General features: G+C 33.1%; 2 protein-coding genes and 1 non-coding gene across 3 annotated transcripts; 1 reads left to right on the top strand and 2 right to left on the bottom strand.

The window, feature by feature from the left end:
* The first annotated feature begins 5,614 nt into the window (after positions 1–5,614).
* TRNAK-CUU (transfer RNA lysine (anticodon CUU)) lies at positions 5,615–5,687 on the top strand. The gene has a single exon. It is a non-coding gene; the product is annotated as a tRNA-Lys (tRNA).
* Positions 5,688–6,050: 363 nt separating this feature from the next.
* Positions 6,051–9,490, bottom strand: LOC130969366 (nucleobase-ascorbate transporter 2-like). Its single transcript, XM_057895045.1, has 13 exons — positions 9,131–9,490; positions 8,933–9,030; positions 8,545–8,721; positions 8,285–8,385; positions 8,095–8,170; positions 7,922–7,981; positions 7,608–7,792; positions 7,408–7,504; positions 7,145–7,290; positions 6,975–7,066; positions 6,806–6,883; positions 6,561–6,721; positions 6,051–6,476 (listed from the first exon to the last, which is right to left on the bottom strand). Exons 1-13 carry the CDS (start codon positions 9,219–9,221, stop codon positions 6,264–6,266), a joined length of 1,575 nt encoding a protein of 524 aa, XP_057751028.1. The 5' UTR covers positions 9,222–9,490; the 3' UTR covers positions 6,051–6,263.
* Positions 9,491–14,722: 5,232 nt separating this feature from the next.
* On the bottom strand, positions 14,723–17,958 carry LOC130969088 (calmodulin-binding receptor kinase CaMRLK-like). The gene is made up of 2 exons (XM_057894667.1): positions 16,138–17,958; positions 14,723–15,761 (listed from the first exon to the last, which is right to left on the bottom strand). The coding sequence occupies exons 1-2, from the start codon at positions 17,555–17,557 to the stop codon at positions 15,133–15,135; spliced, it is 2,049 nt and encodes a 682-aa protein (XP_057750650.1). The 5' UTR covers positions 17,558–17,958; the 3' UTR covers positions 14,723–15,132.
* Positions 17,959–21,555: the final 3,597 nt, after the last annotated feature.

Below are 21,555 nucleotides of genomic sequence, written 5' to 3'. Positions count from 1 at the left end.
TTTAATTTATGTATAATTTATTGATTTTATAGTATTTAAATTTTGAATTAATTTTTATTATTTTAAATTATCATTTATTATTAACCATTACAAAATTTATATCAATTTTGATATGCTATTAATAAAATTTAAAAAAATTAATCAATTAAATTTATTACATATTATTATTTAGTTAAATTATAAAATAATGATTAAACATAGTTATTATCTATATTAAAACGGTATATTTTTTTGTTGAATAATAATATTGAATCATATATAAATTATTAAATAAATATATTGTACAATATTTTTTATAAATTAACTTTTAAATTTAACATTAACTTATTTATTATCTAATATCTTCCTAAACAATATAACATTTTAAATATATATTATATAGTATAATTAATTTGACTCTCTGCACATTACACAAATATTAATCTAGTAATATATATTAAAACAAAGTCAAAAATAATTTTTTGATACATTGTTACTTATTAGTCTTCTAACTTTTTTATTATTATGCCACATCAACATAAGTAGCTAATTAGCATAATTTGCTTATTACTTATCTAATTGAATTACCTTTTAATTCTTTTGTTTGAAAATGAAATCATTTTAAATCTTCTGCTTCTATTTCTCATGTACTTCATTATTATAGTTTACGATTTTTTTTCTTTTCATCCTCATGACATTTATTTTTCTTTAAAATATTTTAATATTTTTATATTCTCTTACTCTTTACTTTTATATGAGATATTATATGTATTCAATGTTAATATTATTTTTTTTATTAGGTATAAACATAATTCATCATCTTTTTTTTATATTTATTCTTTCTTATTATTACTATATAGAATTATAATTTAAGATTCTTTTTTATTTTTTTTCACTCTTATAACATTTATTTTTCTTTAGGTTATTCTATATTTTTTATATTCTCTTACTCTTTACTTTTATATAGGATATTATATGATCTCAATGTGAATATTATTTCTTTTTTTAATATATATATATTTAAATTAAGTAATAAAACATAATTGATCCTCTTCTTTCATACTCACTCATTCTCATGTTTATTATATAAATCAACCTTCACTTTACACCTTTTCATTATCTCCTCTTTTCACATAATCTCATACCTCTTATTCTTTTTTCTCCATTCTTACCAATATTTTGCTCAAGTATTTAAAAAATTTTGTTGATGACTACAATTTTTTTTTAGTTTGCTAAACATATGTTTAGAGGATAAATTTCTAATACATTAGACATTTTCAATTTTTTTTTGTTTTTAATCTAATTGTATTTATTAGTTATATCATTCTTTTTTTTTCAATAATTTATATTTTTAATATCAGTTAATTGTAATATATTGAAAAATACATGGTATTATCATGAGTTATAAAAAATAAAATAAAAAAATTAAATGTTAATTTCAATTATATATCATATTATTTACATTTTTTTAGGTTTTTCATTTTTCAGTGTAATTATATACCTTAGTTATATCGTTCATATATCACTTTTTTTTCCTTCCAACTATTTATATTTTTTAATATCATTTAGTTGTAATATTATTAAAAATACATGGTATTATCGTGAGTTGTAAAAAATAAAATTAAAAAATTAAATGTTAATTTCAACTATTAAAACATTATATTCAAAATTATATTTTTATTTAATAGTTTTATATTTATACTATAGTATTTAAATATAATATATATAAAAATAAAAAAAGTAGTCTTAAAAGAATAAAAATAAAGATAATAATATGAAATCAAATAAATAAATTCGGATTTGGTATTTTCATAATTTTACTTAAAGTCCAACTTATGTATAAAGTTTTAATTTCATAATTATTAAATTTTAAATTAATTTATATGTTCTATACGATGTATATCTATTTTATTCGTTGCGCGAGTCTAAATCTAATTTAACTAATTTGAGATGGTTAAATGTCAATTAAATTATCTCATATAATTGATTTTAGACAGATAAATTCATCTTCATTTGTTGTCTTGTTGGTAACTCCACCTATGTTACACTTGCGGTACATAGTCGGTCCCAAGCCCGGATAAAGGAGGAGGGTTGTGTTAGGTCTTCGACAACCAACATAAAAATATAGCCGAACCCCCATGACATGAATCAAAGACATTATTGCGCTAAAGCTAGGTCGTTGCCCGGAAGCAACGCGCTGTATGGCTCGAGTACGGTGTCAAAGCAAGAGCCGCTGCATCGGTGCCCGGATGTAGTGTTAAATGAGCAAGGGTTCTCGCGTTTTCGTGAACGGACGAGGGTAAATAAGCTAGTTCACAAAGTAAAAGGTAAAGGTCGAAGCGACAGAAGGTTGAGATTTGGGACATGGAACATAGGCACTTTAACAGGAAAGTCCATGGAGGTGGTGGACACCATGACAAGGAGGAAAATTAACATTATGTGCCTACAAGAAACGAAATGGGTTGGTGCAAAGGCTAGGGAGTTGGATACTTATGGTTTCAAACTTTAGTATACATGAAAGGTGAAGAATAGGAATGGAGTTGGAATAATTGTGGATAAGCAGTGGAAGAAGGACGTAGTGGATGTCAAGAGGGTGGGAGATCGGATCATCTCTATCAAACTTGTGGTGGAGGGAGGTGCTTTCCATGTGATTAGTGCCTATGCACCGCAAGTGGGTTTGGACGAACAACACAAGATAATGTTTTGGGAGGATCTAGAGAGTTTGGTTTAAGGCATACCTCTGGGAGATGAGATTTTCTTAGGAGGAGATTTAAATGGCCATGTTGGGAGAGAAGTGACTGGATATGGGAGTATTCACGGAGGCCATGGTTTCGGGGTGATCAATGCCGAGGGTAAAATTATTTTGGACTTTTCTTCAACATTTGATCTTCTCATCGCAAATACATGTTTTAAAAAGAGAGACGAACATCTTATAACCTATAAGAGTGGCATGACAAGCTCTCAAATCGACTTCTTCTTGTTGAGAAGAGTCGACCAGAAATTTTGCATTAACTGTAAAATTATTCCGGGAGAGAGTTTGACAACACAACATAGGGTGCTCGTCATGGATTTTCGCGTTGAGCAAAAGTTGAGGAAAAGACATTATACGAAGAACCCAAGGACGAGGTGGTGGCGGATGAAAGGTGAGGAACAAAGAAACTTCCTAAGACGGGTAGGAGAAGAGGCAAAGTGGGATGGGAATAGAAGCGCAGAAGAGATGTGGAGGGAGATGGCAGAAGTTATTAGAAGAACAGCAAAAGAAAGTTTTGGTGAATCTAAAGGAATAGGACCAAGAGACAAGGAGTCCTGGTGGTGGAATGCGAGTATACAAGAAAAGATAAAGATAAAAAGGGAATGTTTTAAAGAGTGGTCTTTATGCCGCAATGTAGATAATTGGGAAAAATATAAGGCGGCTAAGAAAGAGACAAAAGTGGCTGTAAGTGAAGCAAAAACAAGAGCATATGAGGGTCTCTACCAGTCTTTGGGCACGAAAGAAGGAGAAAAAGGTATATATAGAATCGCAAAGAGTCGGGAAAGAAGAACGAGAGATTTGGATCAGGTTAAGTGCATAAAGGATAAGGATGGAGAGGTGTTGGCTCAAGAGGAGAAGATTAATGAAAGGTGGAAGAGTTACTTCTACGAGTTATTTAATGAGGGACAGAAGACTCTTCCGAGCCTTGGTCGATTATGCACAAGGGAAGAAGATCAAAACTTTGACTACTATCGAAGGATTCGAGACTTCGAGGTAAAAGAGGCTTTAAAGCAGATGAAAAATGGCAGGGCAGTAGGACCTGATAATATCCCGATTGAGGTTTGGAAAGGTTTTGGAGAAAAAGGCATCAACTGGTTAACCAAGCTTTTTAATGAGATTTTAAGGTCAAAGAAGATGCCTGATGAGTGGAGAAAGAGCACATTGGTACCTATCTACAAGAATAAGGGGGATATACAAAGTTGCGGAAACTATAGAGGGATTAAACTTATGAGTCATACTATGAAGTTATGGGAAAGGGTGATAGAACGGAGGTTGAGAAAAAAGACACAAGTAACAGAGAATCAATTTGGATTTATGCCAGGAAGATCTACCACTGAAGCGATATACCTATTAAGAAGGATGATGGAGAGGTATCGTAGTAGTAAAAGGGACCTACATATGGTGTTTATTGATTTAGAAAAAGCGTATGATAGGGTACCAAGGGAGGTCTTATAGAAGGTTTTAGAAAAGAGGAGAGTAAGGATCGCATATATTCGGGCAATTAAAGACATGTATGATGGGGCCACAACTAGTGTGAAGACTCAAGGTGGTGCGACGGAAGAATTTCCTATTGGTATAGAATTACACCAGGGATCATCCTTAAGCCCATACCTTTTCACATTAGTCCTGAAAGTACTCACAGAGCACATCCAATAGCCTGTGTCATGGTGCATGCTTTTTGACGATGATATCGTCCTTATGGGAAAGTCAAGGGAAGACCTAAATAAGAAGTTGGTGTTATGGAGAGAAGCTTTAGAAGTGTATGGTCTGCGCATAAGCCATAGCAAGACGGAATATATGGAATGTAAGTTCAGTTTGAGAAAGGAAAACCCCAATATAGAGGTGAAGATTGGAGAAAACATCCTAGAAAAAGTTAAAAGTTTTAAGTATCTTGGGTGCATCATACAGGATAATGGAGAGATTGAACAGGATGTAAATCATAGGATCCAAGCAGGTTGGTCCAAATGGCGGAGTGCATCTGGTTTTATATGCGACAAAAAAGTGCCTTTAAAACTTAAAGGTAAATTCTATCGCACCGCTATAAGACCGGCTATGCTGTATGGTACGGAGTGTTGGGCGGCTAAAGGGGAGCACGAACATAAATTGAGTGTGGCAGAGATGAAGATGTTGAGATGGATGAGTGGTCATACGCGATTGGATAAAATAAGGAATAAAGATATAAGGGAGAGAGTTGGAGTAGTACCCATTGTGGAAAAGATGGTTGAATCGCGTCTCAAGTGGTTTGGACATGTGAGAAGAAGACCGATAGAACATCCAGTCAGGAGGGTGGATGAGATGGAAGATGGACAAATGGCGAAAGACAGAGGAAGACCTAAGAAAACCATCCATGAGGTGGTCAAACGAGATCTACATGTAAACGATCTCTCTGTAGACATGATACATGGCAGAGCACAATGGCGTCGTTTGATTCATGTAGCCGACCCCACATAATAAGACAAGGCTTTGTTGTTGTTGTTGTTTGTTGTTGTTGTCATGTTGGTGCAAATATTTTTTAGAATAAAAAAACATAAAAAATATAGTATAAAATTATAAATGAACTTTATTAATCATGATATACTTAAATGTATACCTAATAAGTAAATAAATATTGTGTCAAAGCTTAATATGGTTGGAAATATTTTGGCCAATTTGTTGAATTATGATATCAAGTAATTGTAATAACAGTTATTGAACATGTTTAAGTAGCTGAAGTCCACACTATGAATATTTATAACTAAAAAGCTATTATCAAAGTTTTAATATAAATATATATATATATATATATATATATATATATATATATATTTTTTATTAGAGATATGAAAACTCGAATCCGTGTCTTCTTAAGTGGATATAAAAAGATTATGCTATTAAAATTATCAAGCCCGTCTAGCTCAGTTGGTAGAGCGCAAGGCTCTTAACCTTGTGGTCGTGGGTTCGAGCCCCACGGTGGGCGCATTATTTGTTAATATTTAATATAAATATTAGTTATATTTAATCATTTTCTTTAAATTGATTAAGATGATTAAATTTTTGTTATTATTATTATGTTATATTATAAAATTACAAAATTATCATCTACTCAAAATTGTTCACGTAGCACAATTATAAAAAGTAATATGACTTATATTCATTGTATAATAACATATATATATATATATATATATATATATATATATTTAAGCTTCTGTGTGTAATTAAAGCCATAACCCCCTAATACATTATGTTTACTATACTGTCATCTTATGAATCCAAAGAACTGAAAGAATCAATACCAAAGATAAATGACAGAGTAAAATGAATTAAAAAATCCAGAAAAATGGGAAGTTGAACAAATAACTGTTCTATTATATGAAAAATAAACCAATTCAATATATGACATGTGAAAAATAAAGAGAGGTAGCAGAAGAACACTTTCTGCCACCTTAAGTTACATGTTGACTCTCTCTTTCTCGCACTGATCATCATAAGATGCAACCTTATCTGGAAATGATGATTTTCCTCTAACATATCTCTATCATAGTATTTTTCTCTAGGATGGAGGGAAGAACCGGTTGAGGTTGAAAGGGAGGGTGTAGAACTCTTCGTTACGGCTATCTCCTTTAAATGTTCTAAACTTTGCCCACCATGGCATTCCTCTATCCTTGGCACTATCCTTGTAGTCAAGAGTGTTGTCCAAGAAAACAGCAACAATCAATGCAACAGTTGGGGAAGAAAAGAAGATAGTATTAAGGAAATCATTGAACTGCAAAAACAAACAAACAAATGATTTCTTGCTATAGGAAATAATGGATAAACAAGAAACGTTCAAGAACTTAAGTACACTTACCCATCCAGCTCTTGTATGAGCAGGGCCACGATGTGCCATGATGGTGTATTCTCTGAAGTACTCAGGAATAGACAGGCCTAAGAAGAGGGCAACACCAGTAATGAAGAGGTTCCTCATTGAGTTCATGTTGGTGAATTGCAAAAATGATAGCCCCACAGAAGCTGAAAAAGAGAATAGCAATCCTCATAAGGAAACAAAGTGTGACAATCAAGTAAAAGAGAGGGAGAAATGGTAGTAGTACTAACCCACAAGACCAAACAAGACACAGTATACAGCAGCGAAAATGGGGATTGGTATCGATGCAAACAAAGCTCCAAATTTTCCTGAAAAGAAAAAACCGATACATTTCATTTATGTGAGAACTAGCTTAAGTGAATCCATAGGTTTAGTTTTCCAAGTGCTAGCTACACTCACCTAACATTGAGAAGAATATCATAAAGCCCGCTGAAACTTGAATGACCCTTCGGCTACCAATTCGATTGCTTCCTAGAAGCCCCACATTCTCTCTGTCACAATCCCAAAAGGATTAGCCTTCTTGTCCCAAAAAATGTGATAGTTACAGACACATGAAGAACAACACTTACACAGATACCGTTGAACCAGACAATGTTCCAAAAAGGCCACTCAGCAAGATTCCAATTCCCTGCCAACCAATACCACGGCTCAGAACATGAGCAGGAGGGGGTGTGGCACTTGCTAGACGAGACGCAGCCTTGTATGCCCCGTTTGACTGTCAAAAGATATAGATCATTCATCATCATCAATGTAACAAACTAAAGCACTTTGTTTGCTAAATAGAGTTGGCTATATGTATCATACAACATCATTGGTTTTCTATATATGTCACCTCAACTAATGAGACAAGAACAGCAGCCATCATTCCAAAAGCATGACCAGCATCAAATGTAGGAGCACCCCACTGAAGAGGGTATGGAATCTTAATCCTGTTGCCAAATGTGCAAAAGTCAATGGCAATTCTCCACATAATAATTGCTATACACTGCAAAAATGTTCAACTAGAAGGATCTTTGTGGTCCAACTACAAACCATGGAGCAGTAGAAATGAGATTAGCCCTGTCTGTTCTGCAGCTACGTTGAGTTATCTCCGGGCGGTTTTTGTATGCGCCTCCGGCTGTTAAGAGTACTGCATATGCCCATATAACTGTGGTTGCTATGAGTAGAGCAAATCGCTCCAATAGTGGTACTTGTCTTATCTGAAAATTCTTCAAATACTGCATAAAACACATTCAAAACTATTGGATTGTGATATTATCATGCTTGTTTTGACAGAAAATTATATGCCTTAAGAAAGATAGACACAAGAGAATCCTAATCCATTATTGCCTACTTTTGAATTGTACCTGAGATAAGGCTATAAACAGGATTAGCATGGGAATTCCAATTTCAACGCAGCTCCCAACCTAACACAAATGATTCAGATTCAGAATAGTATACTAAACCATATTAGTGATGAGAAAATAATTGTGAATTTCACTATTAATAATGCAGTAAGTGGGGCTGGTGTTATATGTACCACAAGGAACCCTCTGTCAAATAGTCCAAAACCAACTAATGCAATTACTGGAACCATTCCAAGTGGACTGAAAAACCTGAATGCAAAGGAAAGCACAATAATTATTTGGCGTATTCTCCAATCCAAGTTTCTCTCTTTGACTTCAAAAAGTGTAACATGCATTTCAACAAAATAAAAAAACTGAGCATACCTGGAACAAATGGCCCATATTTGACTAAAACCCAAAATTATTTGTATGCTTGATGCTACTATTAGTGCACCTTGGACTGCTCTCATTGTGCTAAGAAATCTCTACAAACAAATGGAAAAGCAATTACATAGAATTCCACTAATCTGACTCAAGTTTGCCTACCAATCAACTAACTAAGTTCTGGTTCTGTTAAGAACATTAACTATGACAAAGTTGAGAGCAGACAACAAAATAGAATTGTTAAAGAAAATAACACTAACCAATTCAGGGTCCTGTATCATTGCCAGAGATGGATCATGAATGATGGACATGATGGGGACCATGAATGCATATGAACCTCCGATCACTGTCGGCAAGCGGGTTCCAAAGAGTGTCTGGACAAGCGTATTAATTCCTTCAACAAATAGCAGGGTCTGTACGACCCTCACTTTATCACCCTACAAACCATATAAGACAATATCTATGACTATCACCCAGTGTAAGGCCATTTTCATTTTTCAGGACCCTCCATTAGTCCCTTTCACTGGGATGGAGAGGGACCCACCTACCTCATTTAGCAGATCACATTTTATTAAAGGAAGGGTTTTTCCTTGATTTGCATACTATGTGAAAGAATTCCATGAAATGAACAAGTTTGAAAAGGCTTACATCAGTTCCACCCATCAAAGGAACAAGCAATGTAGGAATCATGACAGCAGTTCCCAAGGCCAGAATGTAATGCTGAAATCCCAGAACTATTGTCTCCACTGTTTACACACACAAACACTGAGAAACTTGGAAAACCAAAGAATGCAGCTGAATGTGAGAGAAGAAGACATAGACATAGACATAGATATAGAGATATACCCCAAGATGGATTTGAGTCTATGCAGTACTCTAAGCCCTGAAGTTGGTCCATTGGTGGGTAGCTTATATCTTCTACCTTAGTAGCCGCCATTGATCACCGCCCCACTTTTGCAAAACCTTCAAAAATCCAACTAATCCTTATGAAGCATGAAAAACACAGAGTCTTTGCTCTGATCCTCCCAGATAGAAAAGAAGAAAGCACTTGGTGAATGTGAATGAAACAAGACCGAAAATTCTGGCAGAAACTAATGGAGTCAATTGTGAAAGTGAAAAAGAGAGCAAGAGAAGAAGAAAATTGGTCTCTTGCTGCCTACTAACACTAAGCACTAACTCAGTTCGATTTTGTTGTTAGCGGTTCTAACTTTCCAATGTGTGCTTTTTTCATTTATTAAGGAACAACACTATTTATATCAAAGGGTTCCGTTAAATTTCCTTTATTCCTATTATGCCCCTTAAGGAACTTCCAAAAAACTGAACTCAAATGTTACCGTTGCTTCACTGTTCCCATTAAACTTTACACTTTACAACGATATTCTTTCTTTATTTTATTTTATTTCATTAAATGTGAGTACTAAAGTGTGTTCGTCATAAAAGGATATTAATGACAAAAAATGCTAAGTGGTGAGTTTCCATGTGAGGTTAAAAATGTGGGAAAAAAAATTCTTATTAGATTATTAGGCGTATCAATTTATGTGATATATGTATAGTATTATTATAGATGCTTCTCCGAGCACAAATCTCTAATATCCAAATTCAAGACAATTTGTCCAAACAATCACTTTGTGTAACTAATTGATAATAATGGAAAATGCCATATAAGCATTACACTATATCCAAGTTGTGTACTTGTGTTAGGAGAAGCAAAATAAATCAATTATAATGTGTATATTCTAGATTCACATTGGATTTATGGCAAGCATGAATTTTTAGCAGAGTTAGAAAAACATATAAGTCCACAAGTAAAATGATAATTAAGGAAATAATAAAACTTGGAATGTTACAAGAATATTCAGAGCATTCCTTGAACAAAAGAAAAAGTCTGCGTTCACAAATACTTTTAGAGGGAGATAATACAAAATTTGATGAGGGAGGAATCATTATCATGGTCATCTTGCACTATAGTGCGTTTCCAAGTCAGATTATTAAAACTTTAAAAGTGGTTCAAAAAAATAGTACAGTAGGGCTCCTTTATGTAAATAAAGAAAAAAAAAAAGAAGCAAAATGATACTCCTAATTAAGTTACCTCTAAAAGCACAAATCCTACGTATATCCAACCAACCAAACCAAGTCACTGTTACTTAACTCGGAGGAGTGGATGACTGTTACTTAAGTATATCCAAACAATAAATTTTGGCAACTACTCTAATAAAAATTGTCAAAAGCATTTTTTATCATAATTTTGGTTTAAAAAGTACGATTTATTTATTTTGTCATATTTTAAAATTTAAATAAAAATAATATTTTATAACATATAAAAATTAAAATTTAAAATTTATTATTTAATAATTAAAATAAAATATCTTTATACCATAATAATTTTTATTATAAATTATTATTAAATAACAAAAAGTAAGTGCTAACTTTGTGCAATTTATAAACAAAACCCTAAGATTACATGAGCATATTTAATTTAAAAAAAATTTAAAGGCCAGTAATTTTATTAAATTTGGACCAGCATATAATCAATAAAATAAAAATAAATAATTTTACACTATTTGATGAAATCTCGTATCATTAAAAATATTATTAATGACTACTTGATAGTTACAAATCACAAAAATTATCGGTACTAACACTCGTCTTTAATTTATGTTGACTTTTCAAAGGCAAGGGATACATGATCTTTCATATTTGACTTGTGATACCCTACAGTAACAGGATAGGGGGGATCCATGTCACCCTATACTTTCGCTTTCGCACCTTAACTTTCATGACGCTGAATCTAGTCACAATAGAACGAAGTACCCAAAAAGGGAAATTGCATATTTTATTTCCCCATGGACCCTAGTCCACTCCTTCGAAAATTGATTCAATTTGAATTGTTGCTACATTCAGGCCCAACTACGATAACTTGACAGGCCCACACTATTGCCCTTTGATGAACGTGTCCATAGGCCCAAAAATGCGTGAATTGCAGTATATACTGATGCATTGATGGATGGATTTCGGAGAACACAACGTAGTGGGTTCGTCAATCCTGTCATGGTCCCGTATACTGAATTCTAAAGCTTGCTCAGTGGCACAAAATTTAATGTGGAAGGGATGGCATATAATTACAACTCACATTTGAGTTTGTGAATCGAATAACCAATTAGATTCCAAGTTGCATGCATGCAGGTACCACCGTCTTTGTGCCACTTACTTTAATTTACTCGGAATCAGCTCAATTATCCTAGCAATTTCACAGCAAGATGATGGAGTTTTTTTAGTAAAAGAAAAAAGAAATAAGAAGTCAGATTGTGTGTCATGTTTGGAAACATCTGTGTATGTATAAAGCAAAAAGCAAAAGAACTATCGAAATTGAACCTCACTTTACTAATCTATCATCATTCAAAAGCCAGAATCTTACAGTTATGAATACTGTAAAATGTAAACCTACTTTTCTTAATGCTGAAAATGTTAGTGATAATGAATATGAATTGTTCATGAAACTAGTGTATATTATAAGATACGAACTGGTCCCAGAAAATTGTAATAATTTGGATCTTGGATTGTATTCTTTGAATGAAATTGTGTGGGAGGGGACTCCTCTGCTTCGTCACGTTGGCGTAAACATCAAGAAAAAAAAAAGAAGAAATTATTGCATATGACTTTCTCTCCGGGCCTAATATAAGAAACAGAAAAATATAAAGGCCACAAATAAAAGGGTGATTTTATTAAAAGAAGGTCACCAATTTACCATACAAGGATTCGATCCACATGTATGTTCAGATCTTTAACATGGCCCTTTTTATTTAATTTAATTGATCACGTTTTGATTGGGAACTATTCCAAGAATCAGTAGCTTCATCAATAATTCTTACACTACATTTTGGCTTGAACCAAGCTTAGAAGCCGAAAGACATTGACGTGATATCACAATATGCATTGATCTGTGTGTGTGTGTGTGTGTGAGAGAGAGAGAGAGAGAGAGAGAGAGAGAGAGAGAGAGACACAAACATTAACAAATACATGTCTTGATCTATTATTGATGATTTATCAAAGTTACATTAATTACTTAAAGCATCTCGCCGTTAAATAAATACATTACTGATAGTCGTAGTAGACACATTAAAACTATCAAGAGCATTTAACAGAATTCTACTAGGTTTTGTTATAATAAATGTTTTAAGATACTAGTGTATATAATAGTATTGGTCCAGATTAGTAAATTTCTAGGTGTGGAAAGTTTATGCATTTGTTTTTCTAGGTGTGGTATTGTGAAACCATCTCATTTGATTGGAGCAAAGGTCAAAATAGTTTGACTACTTGAATCCCATCATAATTCAACAATGGACTACTATAAACTACAAGTATATATGAAAATTCACTTGTATAAATATAAAATATATTAATTTAACCGTGAAAATTCATGTGCAGTTACTCAAAGTTGTTAGATGAAAATTTAATCAAATTAGTAAATTATTTAATAATTTTCAGTTATTAACTTCATATAAAATTAAATGCACATGAATTTTCACCTAATTTTGATAAATATAAATATTTTTTTTGTGTGCAAATTTTTATAAATTTAAAATAATAATATTTATTGGTGATGTAATATTGTTGTTGGTCTTATTCCATTCTCATAATATACATCCAAAACAGCACGACTCTTCCATTTATACTTGATAGTTTGCTACCTTGAACAGAAATCACTCGAAGCAACTTAGATAACCTCTGATCAGAAAACATGCTAATGCACAATGGACCGAATTTTATTGCACGCTTTAACCACATGATAAAGCACATGGTCCCTTTCAGAGTTTGAGTAAATAAAGCAAGCAAACACGTAACCCGCAATACATAGCAGCTACCTGTTTCTGTCTCCTCTACAACTAACTTTTCTCTATATATATCTCTTACTTTTCCTACGTAACTTGCTGCATATCATATTCTTTGCCAAACATAAACAATTCCACAACGCAATAAACTGGATTTTTAACTCAAATCAATTTTTTTCAAATTCCAAAAATAATAAAAACCACATTAAAATTGGGTATATTATTCACTAAAGTTAGGCGAGATTCTCCCATTTTCATCCAACTTTCTCTTTTACCAAAAAATAAAGTGGATCCTATTTTTTTGGATAAAATATCTTTTTTATTTTTAAAGTTTAGTAGAAAATTTTAAAATATTCTTAAATTTTATTTTGTTTTTATTTTGTCCTAAAATTTTTCGATCTGTATTTTCGATAGTTAAATTTTCAAAAAATTTAAGACTAATCCAACAAAAATACATGAAAATTATTATGTTTGATTTGCTTGTGTTAAAGATTGTTATTATGAAATTGTTATTGATTTGGTCTTAAGCGACCAAAAATATAGTTGATGCAAATAAAAAATTTATGGGACAAAATTAAAATAAAATAAAATTTAAGAGTACTTTTAAAATTTTTACAATATTTTATAGACAAAAAATATATTTTATTTTATTTTTTATCGTAGTTTTAATTAATATTTTTTTCTTAATTTATTTGAGTTAAAATCCGAATAGAATCAACAAATGGAAAAGTTCCATATCCTCCTTTTATTTTGCCTCATATATACATATGTATCCTCTCATGCATCCTCTTATTAAAGGAAATTGCATCGTCAAGCATCTATATGCCTTTCATCATCCAACGTCGGAAGAAGAGTAAAAAGTTATGGATTCCTTATTAAATAAAAGATAGTGTTAATTGAGCTTTCGATGATCAATAAAAAAGAATATCTACTTAATACCATCCTTCGTATATATAGGATAGATATGAAGTAGGAATGCTAATATAGGCTTCACTTCCCGCTCACCATTATGAAATTTCTCCTCATCCTTTTCTATTCGAGCAATGCTAGAGGCGAATAATTTTTGTAATTGTTAGTTATTAATTAGTTATCAACAATTTTTAAAATATTCTTTTTCATTTTTGTTTTCTAAATAAATAATAATTCTAAGGGATTTCGATAAAAGTGATTCATTTCAATAAAATTACGTTAATTTTATTATAATTAAAATAAATAAATTTAATATTCTACAAATATTATATATAAAATTAATAATAAATATCAAATTCTCAAATATTAAATAAAGTATACAAACAATTTTAAAAGTAAACGTATTGTAGTATTGGATAATCACCTTAAAAACTTTAATATTCAAGTATTTTTATCATAGAAGTTATGGCGGTTATTTAGACCTTGCTACAAGAGAATGCATTTCTCTCTCTCTCTCTCTCTCTCTCTCTCTATATATATATATATAGGGCGACTCATAAATACCCATGTTTTACGAATTTTAACTGTTATCCCTAAACATCTCAGCCAATTTTATATAAGGTCCTTTTTTATAGTGCTTAAATTTTATTCGTGAAATTAAAAAAAAAAAAGATCTCGTTTAACTTTATATTTTTTTATCTAAATTAGATAAAATTGGTATGGGAACCAAAAATTTCTCCATCTTATAAAAAGTAAGTGCTAATGTGAGTAGCCACCCTCGTGCTAACCTACCTGCTACCATATGATGGTAAACAAAATTAAGAAAGAGAAGGAATCAACAATATAAGGAACCTCTCAGTGGGATTCTCTGCCGCCGTATGCGCACCCAAGAAAATACTCCCTTTCATGGCTTCATCCTGTCCACCTTTTTGTCCTTGACTCCTTTCCAACTATTTTTTTCTTTTCCATTTTGAAAGAATGGCCTCTACATTTATAATAGTAATTTAATTCATTATATCAATAATAAATATTGGCAACAATAATAACATTTTCACATTCCGAATCCCGGGTCAACCGTGGAATCCAAAAGTAAGAAAAAGAAAAGACGAGTCAACTCGGGGTAAGTGGTTGGTTTGGACTAATGTCTTTGAGCAAGCCCAAAACCTGCCTCATAGTGGGCCTCTTGGAAGGCGACTCAGCTGTGCAAAGGTACGCCACTCGGAGGCTCTCCACCATCTCACTCTCCCACTCACCGCCCACTCGCAGCCTCTCCTCCAGAACCCTAACCCCCTCCCCTTCCCTCACCGCCTTCCTCACCGCGCTCACCGTTTCCTCCGACCCTGTCTTCCCTGTCAACATCTCCATCAGCACCATCCCGAAGCAGTACACGTCACCCTCCGTCCCGCAATTCGGATTCGGTTCTCCCCGCAGCCCGAAATCCGATATTCGTGGCTCGAAATCGTCGGCGAGTAGAATGTTGGAGGTAACGAGGTGGCCGTGCACGACGGGTTTGGAACCCGCGTGGTGAAGGTAAGCTAGTCCACGCGCTATCCCAACCGCAATACGGTGACGTGTTAGCCACCCCATTTTCTCTGATGACCCCTCAACGACGCCGTTTTGAATCTCCCACGTGTCGCGTGTCCAGTCCTCCACGTTGGTGTCCCCCGTTGGAAGCTCGTGTAGCCACCTCCCCAAATCGCCGTTTGCCATAAACTCGTACAGTACCAGCTTCTCCTTACCTTCAAAATCAAAACCACACCACATATTCAATAAACTAATAAAATACTAATCACGCTCGTATTGATGCCTTCAAATTTCTCAACTTGAGTGAGAGTGACATCTCCTAGGTTAGAGACATGCAGTTAATTTTATTTAATTTTATAGGAAACTAAAAAAGAGGGCGCGCGAATTTCCAGAATCCAGAGGCAATCATAGCGAATGATGATAGATTTTAATATTGTAAACGCAGGAAATGGCGACAGAACATGTTATGGAGCAGTGGGGAGGACACTAGAAAATTTAAAGCCCGTGAAGCACATTAATTGAGAGAATCAAAAAACTTTGAAACATGAAAGACACTGTATGTGGTATCAGTATTGGGTACGGTGATGGTACCTGCAATGCAGTAACCAGAGAGGGGCAACAAATTTGGGTGCTTAAGCTTTGAGAGGTCAACGAACATTGCAATGGAGTCACGAGGATCAACGTCCCTGGCGTGTTCCAGTACCTTGATTACCACGTGGAGATCTCCGGGGAGTACAGCCCTGTAGAGGGGTCCACACCTGCCCTCCGCCAGGAGTGACTCCTTCCCGAAGTGTGACGTGGCAGCGATGAGGTCCCTGAAGGTCAGGCTCATCAACGGCTTCTCGAACATCACCACGGCTGCAGAACATGGTTCCTTCAGATCAGCCACCCACGTGGACCCTGACTCAGTCTCGAACTCGAACGGCCCTGATTTCTCCACCATCACGCCGCTCATCATGTCCTCCGCTTTTGATATTGCCCATTTCTTAATCTTGCAACGCTCTTTCTTCTTCTTCCTAGCAACGCGTAGTAGCGCCCAAATGATAAAAATAACCGCTAACGAAGAAGCACACGAAACCGCGATAATAATGTGTGTCTTGTGTTTGTGTTTGTGTTTGTATCTTGTGTGAATGGCTTGTGAGGCTGGGGTGGTAGTTGCGGAATGGTTGTTGCTGTGAGTTGGAGTAATGGCGGTGTAGGTGAAATTCTTGCCAGCGTGGATAAAGGCGGCTTTGCCGAATTTGTTGAACTTGTTGAGGCTAACGGTTGAGTTGAAGCGGTTGAAGGAGATGTTTAGGAAGTGGAGGTTGTTGAGTGGAGGAAAATCGGAAGGGAAAGTTCCGGTGAGGTTGTTGTTTGATAAGTCAAGGTATTGAAGGTTGGTGAGGTTGGTGAAGCCTGAAGGGAGGGGTGTCCTTAAGTGGTTGTGAGAGAGGTCAAGGATTTTAAGGTTTGGGAAGAAGGAAGAGTAGCGTTGATATTGGTGGTGTTGGACCACCCAATTGGTGAACCTGTTGTGGGAGAGGTTGAGCGTTTGAATGAAGGCGGTGGTACTGAAGACGACGCTACCTCCAAACCTGTTGTTGGAGAGGTTTAGGTGACGTAAGGATGAGGTTGACCATAACCAAGTTGGGACACGGCCTTGTAAGGAATTCCCTGAGAGATCAAGAAGCTGGAGGTTTGAGATGTTGATGAGATAACCCCAGGAGATGGTTCCGCTGAGATTCTTGGATGGAAGGTTTATGCTGATGACATGAGATTGGGATGAACAGTTGGAAAGTAATACTCCTTTTCGGAACCAGGAGGACGAAGCGTTGAAGCCAGATACAGACTTGAAAGCCTTTGCTACCAGCCTCTGCTCTACGCTACTGCTGCCGGTGTTGCATGAAGATATAGATTTGGAAGATTCCACCACAGAAAACACCGCCATGGCTACTATTAAGAATCTGTAGAGGGGCTTCATGAGTTCTAGTGTTGTTGTTACCGTGGCAGGTGGGAGAGGAGAGAACATGAAACAAATGAGGGTTACGGGGCGGGGGCGCTCTCTCTTCACTCTCCAACTTGGAAGTTCAAATCCACAAATTATTTTACTACCCGCTGGCTGATGCGATGATTGCGATTTTTTTCTTTTTTTTTTTCTTTTCTTTTTGGAGAAATAAAATAAAAATTATTTTTGAGATTTTACAGGAGGCCAAATTAAAGCTGCTGCGGAACAAGGATGTCTGATTTCTTGTGTTCAGTGGAAGAAGGTCCCTCTGACCAACATTATATACATTAATTATGGTCCTTAATGGTAAATACGGTAGATTTAATTTGATGGTGCTTCAAATAGATGGGGTTTTACCGATTTATGCAAAAATTTCAGTCATGCAATGAATTGTCCAACCACGAGTTGACAACACATTCAGTGCCTACAAACACTATCACCATGTTCTTAAATTACCGTCAACATGATATACATACATCTAGCAAGTAAAAAAATATCTCATCTTACCAAGTCTTCCTTCCTCAGAATCAAATTGAACTTCTCCTCTGTGCCACAATTTTAAGAGTTTTCTTTATGGTAATTTTGAAAATAAGAATTTCTGTATAGCTTTTTATGTTACTATCATCTAATTCGATGCTATTTTGCTAACATGTCAAAACTATTCAAGTTTTAAAATAATTATTATAACGAACTTAGAAAATGAGACTATTCAATTTTAGCAAATATGACTATTCAAACTAGTAGTACAGTTTAAGCAGCATACATACTCTTAACACGTGATGCAAATTGACTACAAATTTTAGCAAGTTGCAGAGTTCATGAGATCAGATAGACTACAATAATACTCCTCTTTGGAGTTAAAAATTGAAATTATTTTTACGACATATAAATATAATAACACAGATTCTCATAATGTACACCTATAAACCCAATGATTCTACACCAATGTATGTAGATCAACTTGCTCAGAGAGTCTACTTTTTCGGCTGAATCAAACCTGGAGCATCTGCACAAATTAAAGAATGGAGAACGAAATAGGTAGAACGTGTCTAATAAGCAATTGACATCAATGTATAGTTTAATTTCAGAGCATTATTCATTTACTTTTTGACAAACCAAGTCTATTGGAATTTATTTGGCTATAGCGACATACTATAAGATACAAACAAATAACAAAAATGATTGATTGCAATCGTTGAGTAATAAACATAAACAATACATAATAAGATTGGGAAATGTGATGAAGAGTCAAGCACAATTTGTACATTCTTCTCGGTTTTAGTTGCTTGTGGAATAACAAATCACATGCAAAAATTAGTAATACTAAATTACAAAAGACCTAGACTTATTATTATGCTAAGTCTTCCACTTAACTTTTAATAAGTCCTCATCACTTCACAAAAGCCTTTTTGGTCCCTCACTCTGTTCAATAGCCAAACATTACCCATGTAATTGATTGATTTATCATTACATGTTGTAAATTTTTGTTCCTAAAGTGAAAACAAAGGTTAATTTTCTTGTCACGACCAAAACTCTCCCTTATAAGTGCAAAGCCCGGGAAAAGTGCACGTTACTATGTTAGCATGCCCGCCACAAATTTTAGCCATTTTAAAATAAAATAATGACGGGTCCAAATTAAAAATAGAAAAAAGAGTGTTGGAAAGAAACACGATGGAAATTTCGCATGAATCAAGAGTACATATACTGTTTAGAAAAATGACAAATTACATGCCAATGGTACATAAATCAAACTAAGATAAGCCCAAAATGAATGCATCCAAAGTGGTTCGAAGTAACACTCTCATGAATTTGGAAGTTGGCAAGTAGTTTGTTCCACAAATTCCAGATACTTGTAGCCAAAACACGCCTGCTCTCCCACGTGTTCTTGGTTTCTTTCTTTTGCCCTTGTTATCTTATCCCCTATCTTATCTTTGTGCATATTTTAATTAAGACTTAACTTACTCAAAAATATAGTATAAGTGATACCAAATGAATCTGAAGTGGTTTAAATAATTTCTAAATATGAATTGGGTTCTTAAACATAGAAATGGATCCTCTCCATTTTTTTTAACATTTGAGATAATAAAATATGATTTTTCACCTTTAATTCTATAAATATGACCAAATATAAATAGAAGAAAGAACAATAAATGATAAAATTAAATATTGGACACCATCCTTTTTTTCCAATGGAGAGGATCCACTCCCTTTACTCGTTACTTGTGATATTTACATAGATCTTTATTTATTGGGAATGGAATCGTTTTGGAGGGAACATTAACTAGATAGGTTTATCGCACTTCTTACCTAAACCTTGCATATTGAAAGCAAAATACCCAAGGGAATGACAACTCAGATTTTGGATATATTAGCCTAACATAACATAGATTTGGGTTACTTAAATGGTGAGTTCTGTGGTGGATTTATATTTGGTGACTAAGGGTGACTAAGGCTGACTTTTGATTGACTATCCAATAAACTTTAGACATTTGGGTTGTTGGATTAAGTTGGTGAAGGCTTAGTCCGTTAAGCACGGTAACGATTTTTTGTTTACCGCTGGGACTTTTTGGAGATTTTAAGATCAATAATTGTGGTTATAAAATGATCTGTAGTAGTTGGACACTAAAAATTTATAGGATTTTTGTATACAATAAAAAAGATGAATCGTTTTCTCCGTTACTATAGAATTTTTGTATACAACTAAAAGGTTCAAATAATATTATTAGTATTGTTATCATCATTTTTATTAATGTTATAATTATAATTATTATTATTGTTAGAGAAAATTCTATTCCCCTTCCTTACGAGATGCTAAAATGACACTCCTCTTCCTTCTATTTTATAAGTGTACATTTTCCTTCCTTCTAACTTTTAAAAAACCTCTTCTTTAATCCATTTAAAATTTTTTTGTGTTAATTAATGTTAACTTTATCCATTTTTTAAGAAAAAATAAATTATTTTTTGAAAAAATATTCATTAACAAAAATTTTATTTTTTATTATTAAATTTTTCTTACCAAAATACCCTTTAATAAATTATTCTTTTATTGATTAAATTGTATTTTTTTACCAAAATATTTTCAAAAATTTAATAATTAAATAACTTTTTTCTAAGATACCTACCTTTCAATAATTTTTTTAATTATTAAATTGTGATTTTACTAAAATTTTTGTTAATAATTATTTTTATATTTACTATTAATTTTTTGATATCAATATATATTATTTTAACATTAAATAAAAAAATTTTATCACTGTTAATATGTATAACAATTAATATATATTGATATTGAAAAATAATTTTACTAAAATTTTTTATTTAATGTTAAAATAATATATATATCAAAAAATTAATAGCAAAAATTTTAGTAAAATTATAATTTAAAAATTTAAAAATTATTCAAGGGTATTTTAGAAAAAAATAATATAATTATTAAATTTTTGTAAAAATACCATTTAATCAATAAAAGAATGATTTATTAAAGGATATTTTGGTAAGTAAAATTTAATGATAAAAAAATTTTGCTAATGGGTATTTTTTTAAAAATAATTTTTTTCTTAAAAAATGAATAAAGTTAACACAAAAGTTTAAAATGGATTAAAGAGGAGGTTTTTTAAAAGTTAGAAGGAAGGGGAATGTACATTTATAAAATAGAGGAGAGGGGAGTGTCATTTTAGCATCTCGCAGGAAGGGAAATAGAATTTTCTCTTATTGTTACTATGATTATTATTATTTAAATTAATATGTTATCCATTCTTTAAACGAAAGAATAATTATGTGACACATTTTAATTGTTAAGTTTTAATAATAATAATCATAATAACAATAATAATAATTATAATTATAACATTAATAAAAATGATGATAATAATACTAATAATATTATTCGAGCCTTTTAATTGTATACAAAAATTCTATAATAACGGGGCAAACGATCAATCTTTTTGGTTGTATATAAAAATTCTATAAATTTTTGGTGTCCAACTACTACAGTTCATAACCATAATTATTAATCTTGAAAT

The sequence above is a fragment of the Arachis stenosperma genome, chromosome 3 (assembly GCF_014773155.1).
Source record: "Arachis stenosperma cultivar V10309 chromosome 3, arast.V10309.gnm1.PFL2, whole genome shotgun sequence".
Classification (NCBI taxonomy): domain Eukaryota; kingdom Viridiplantae; phylum Streptophyta; class Magnoliopsida; order Fabales; family Fabaceae; genus Arachis; species Arachis stenosperma.
The sequence above is the reverse complement of the archived record's forward strand: the minus strand, read 5'-3'. Positions and strand labels throughout refer to the sequence as shown.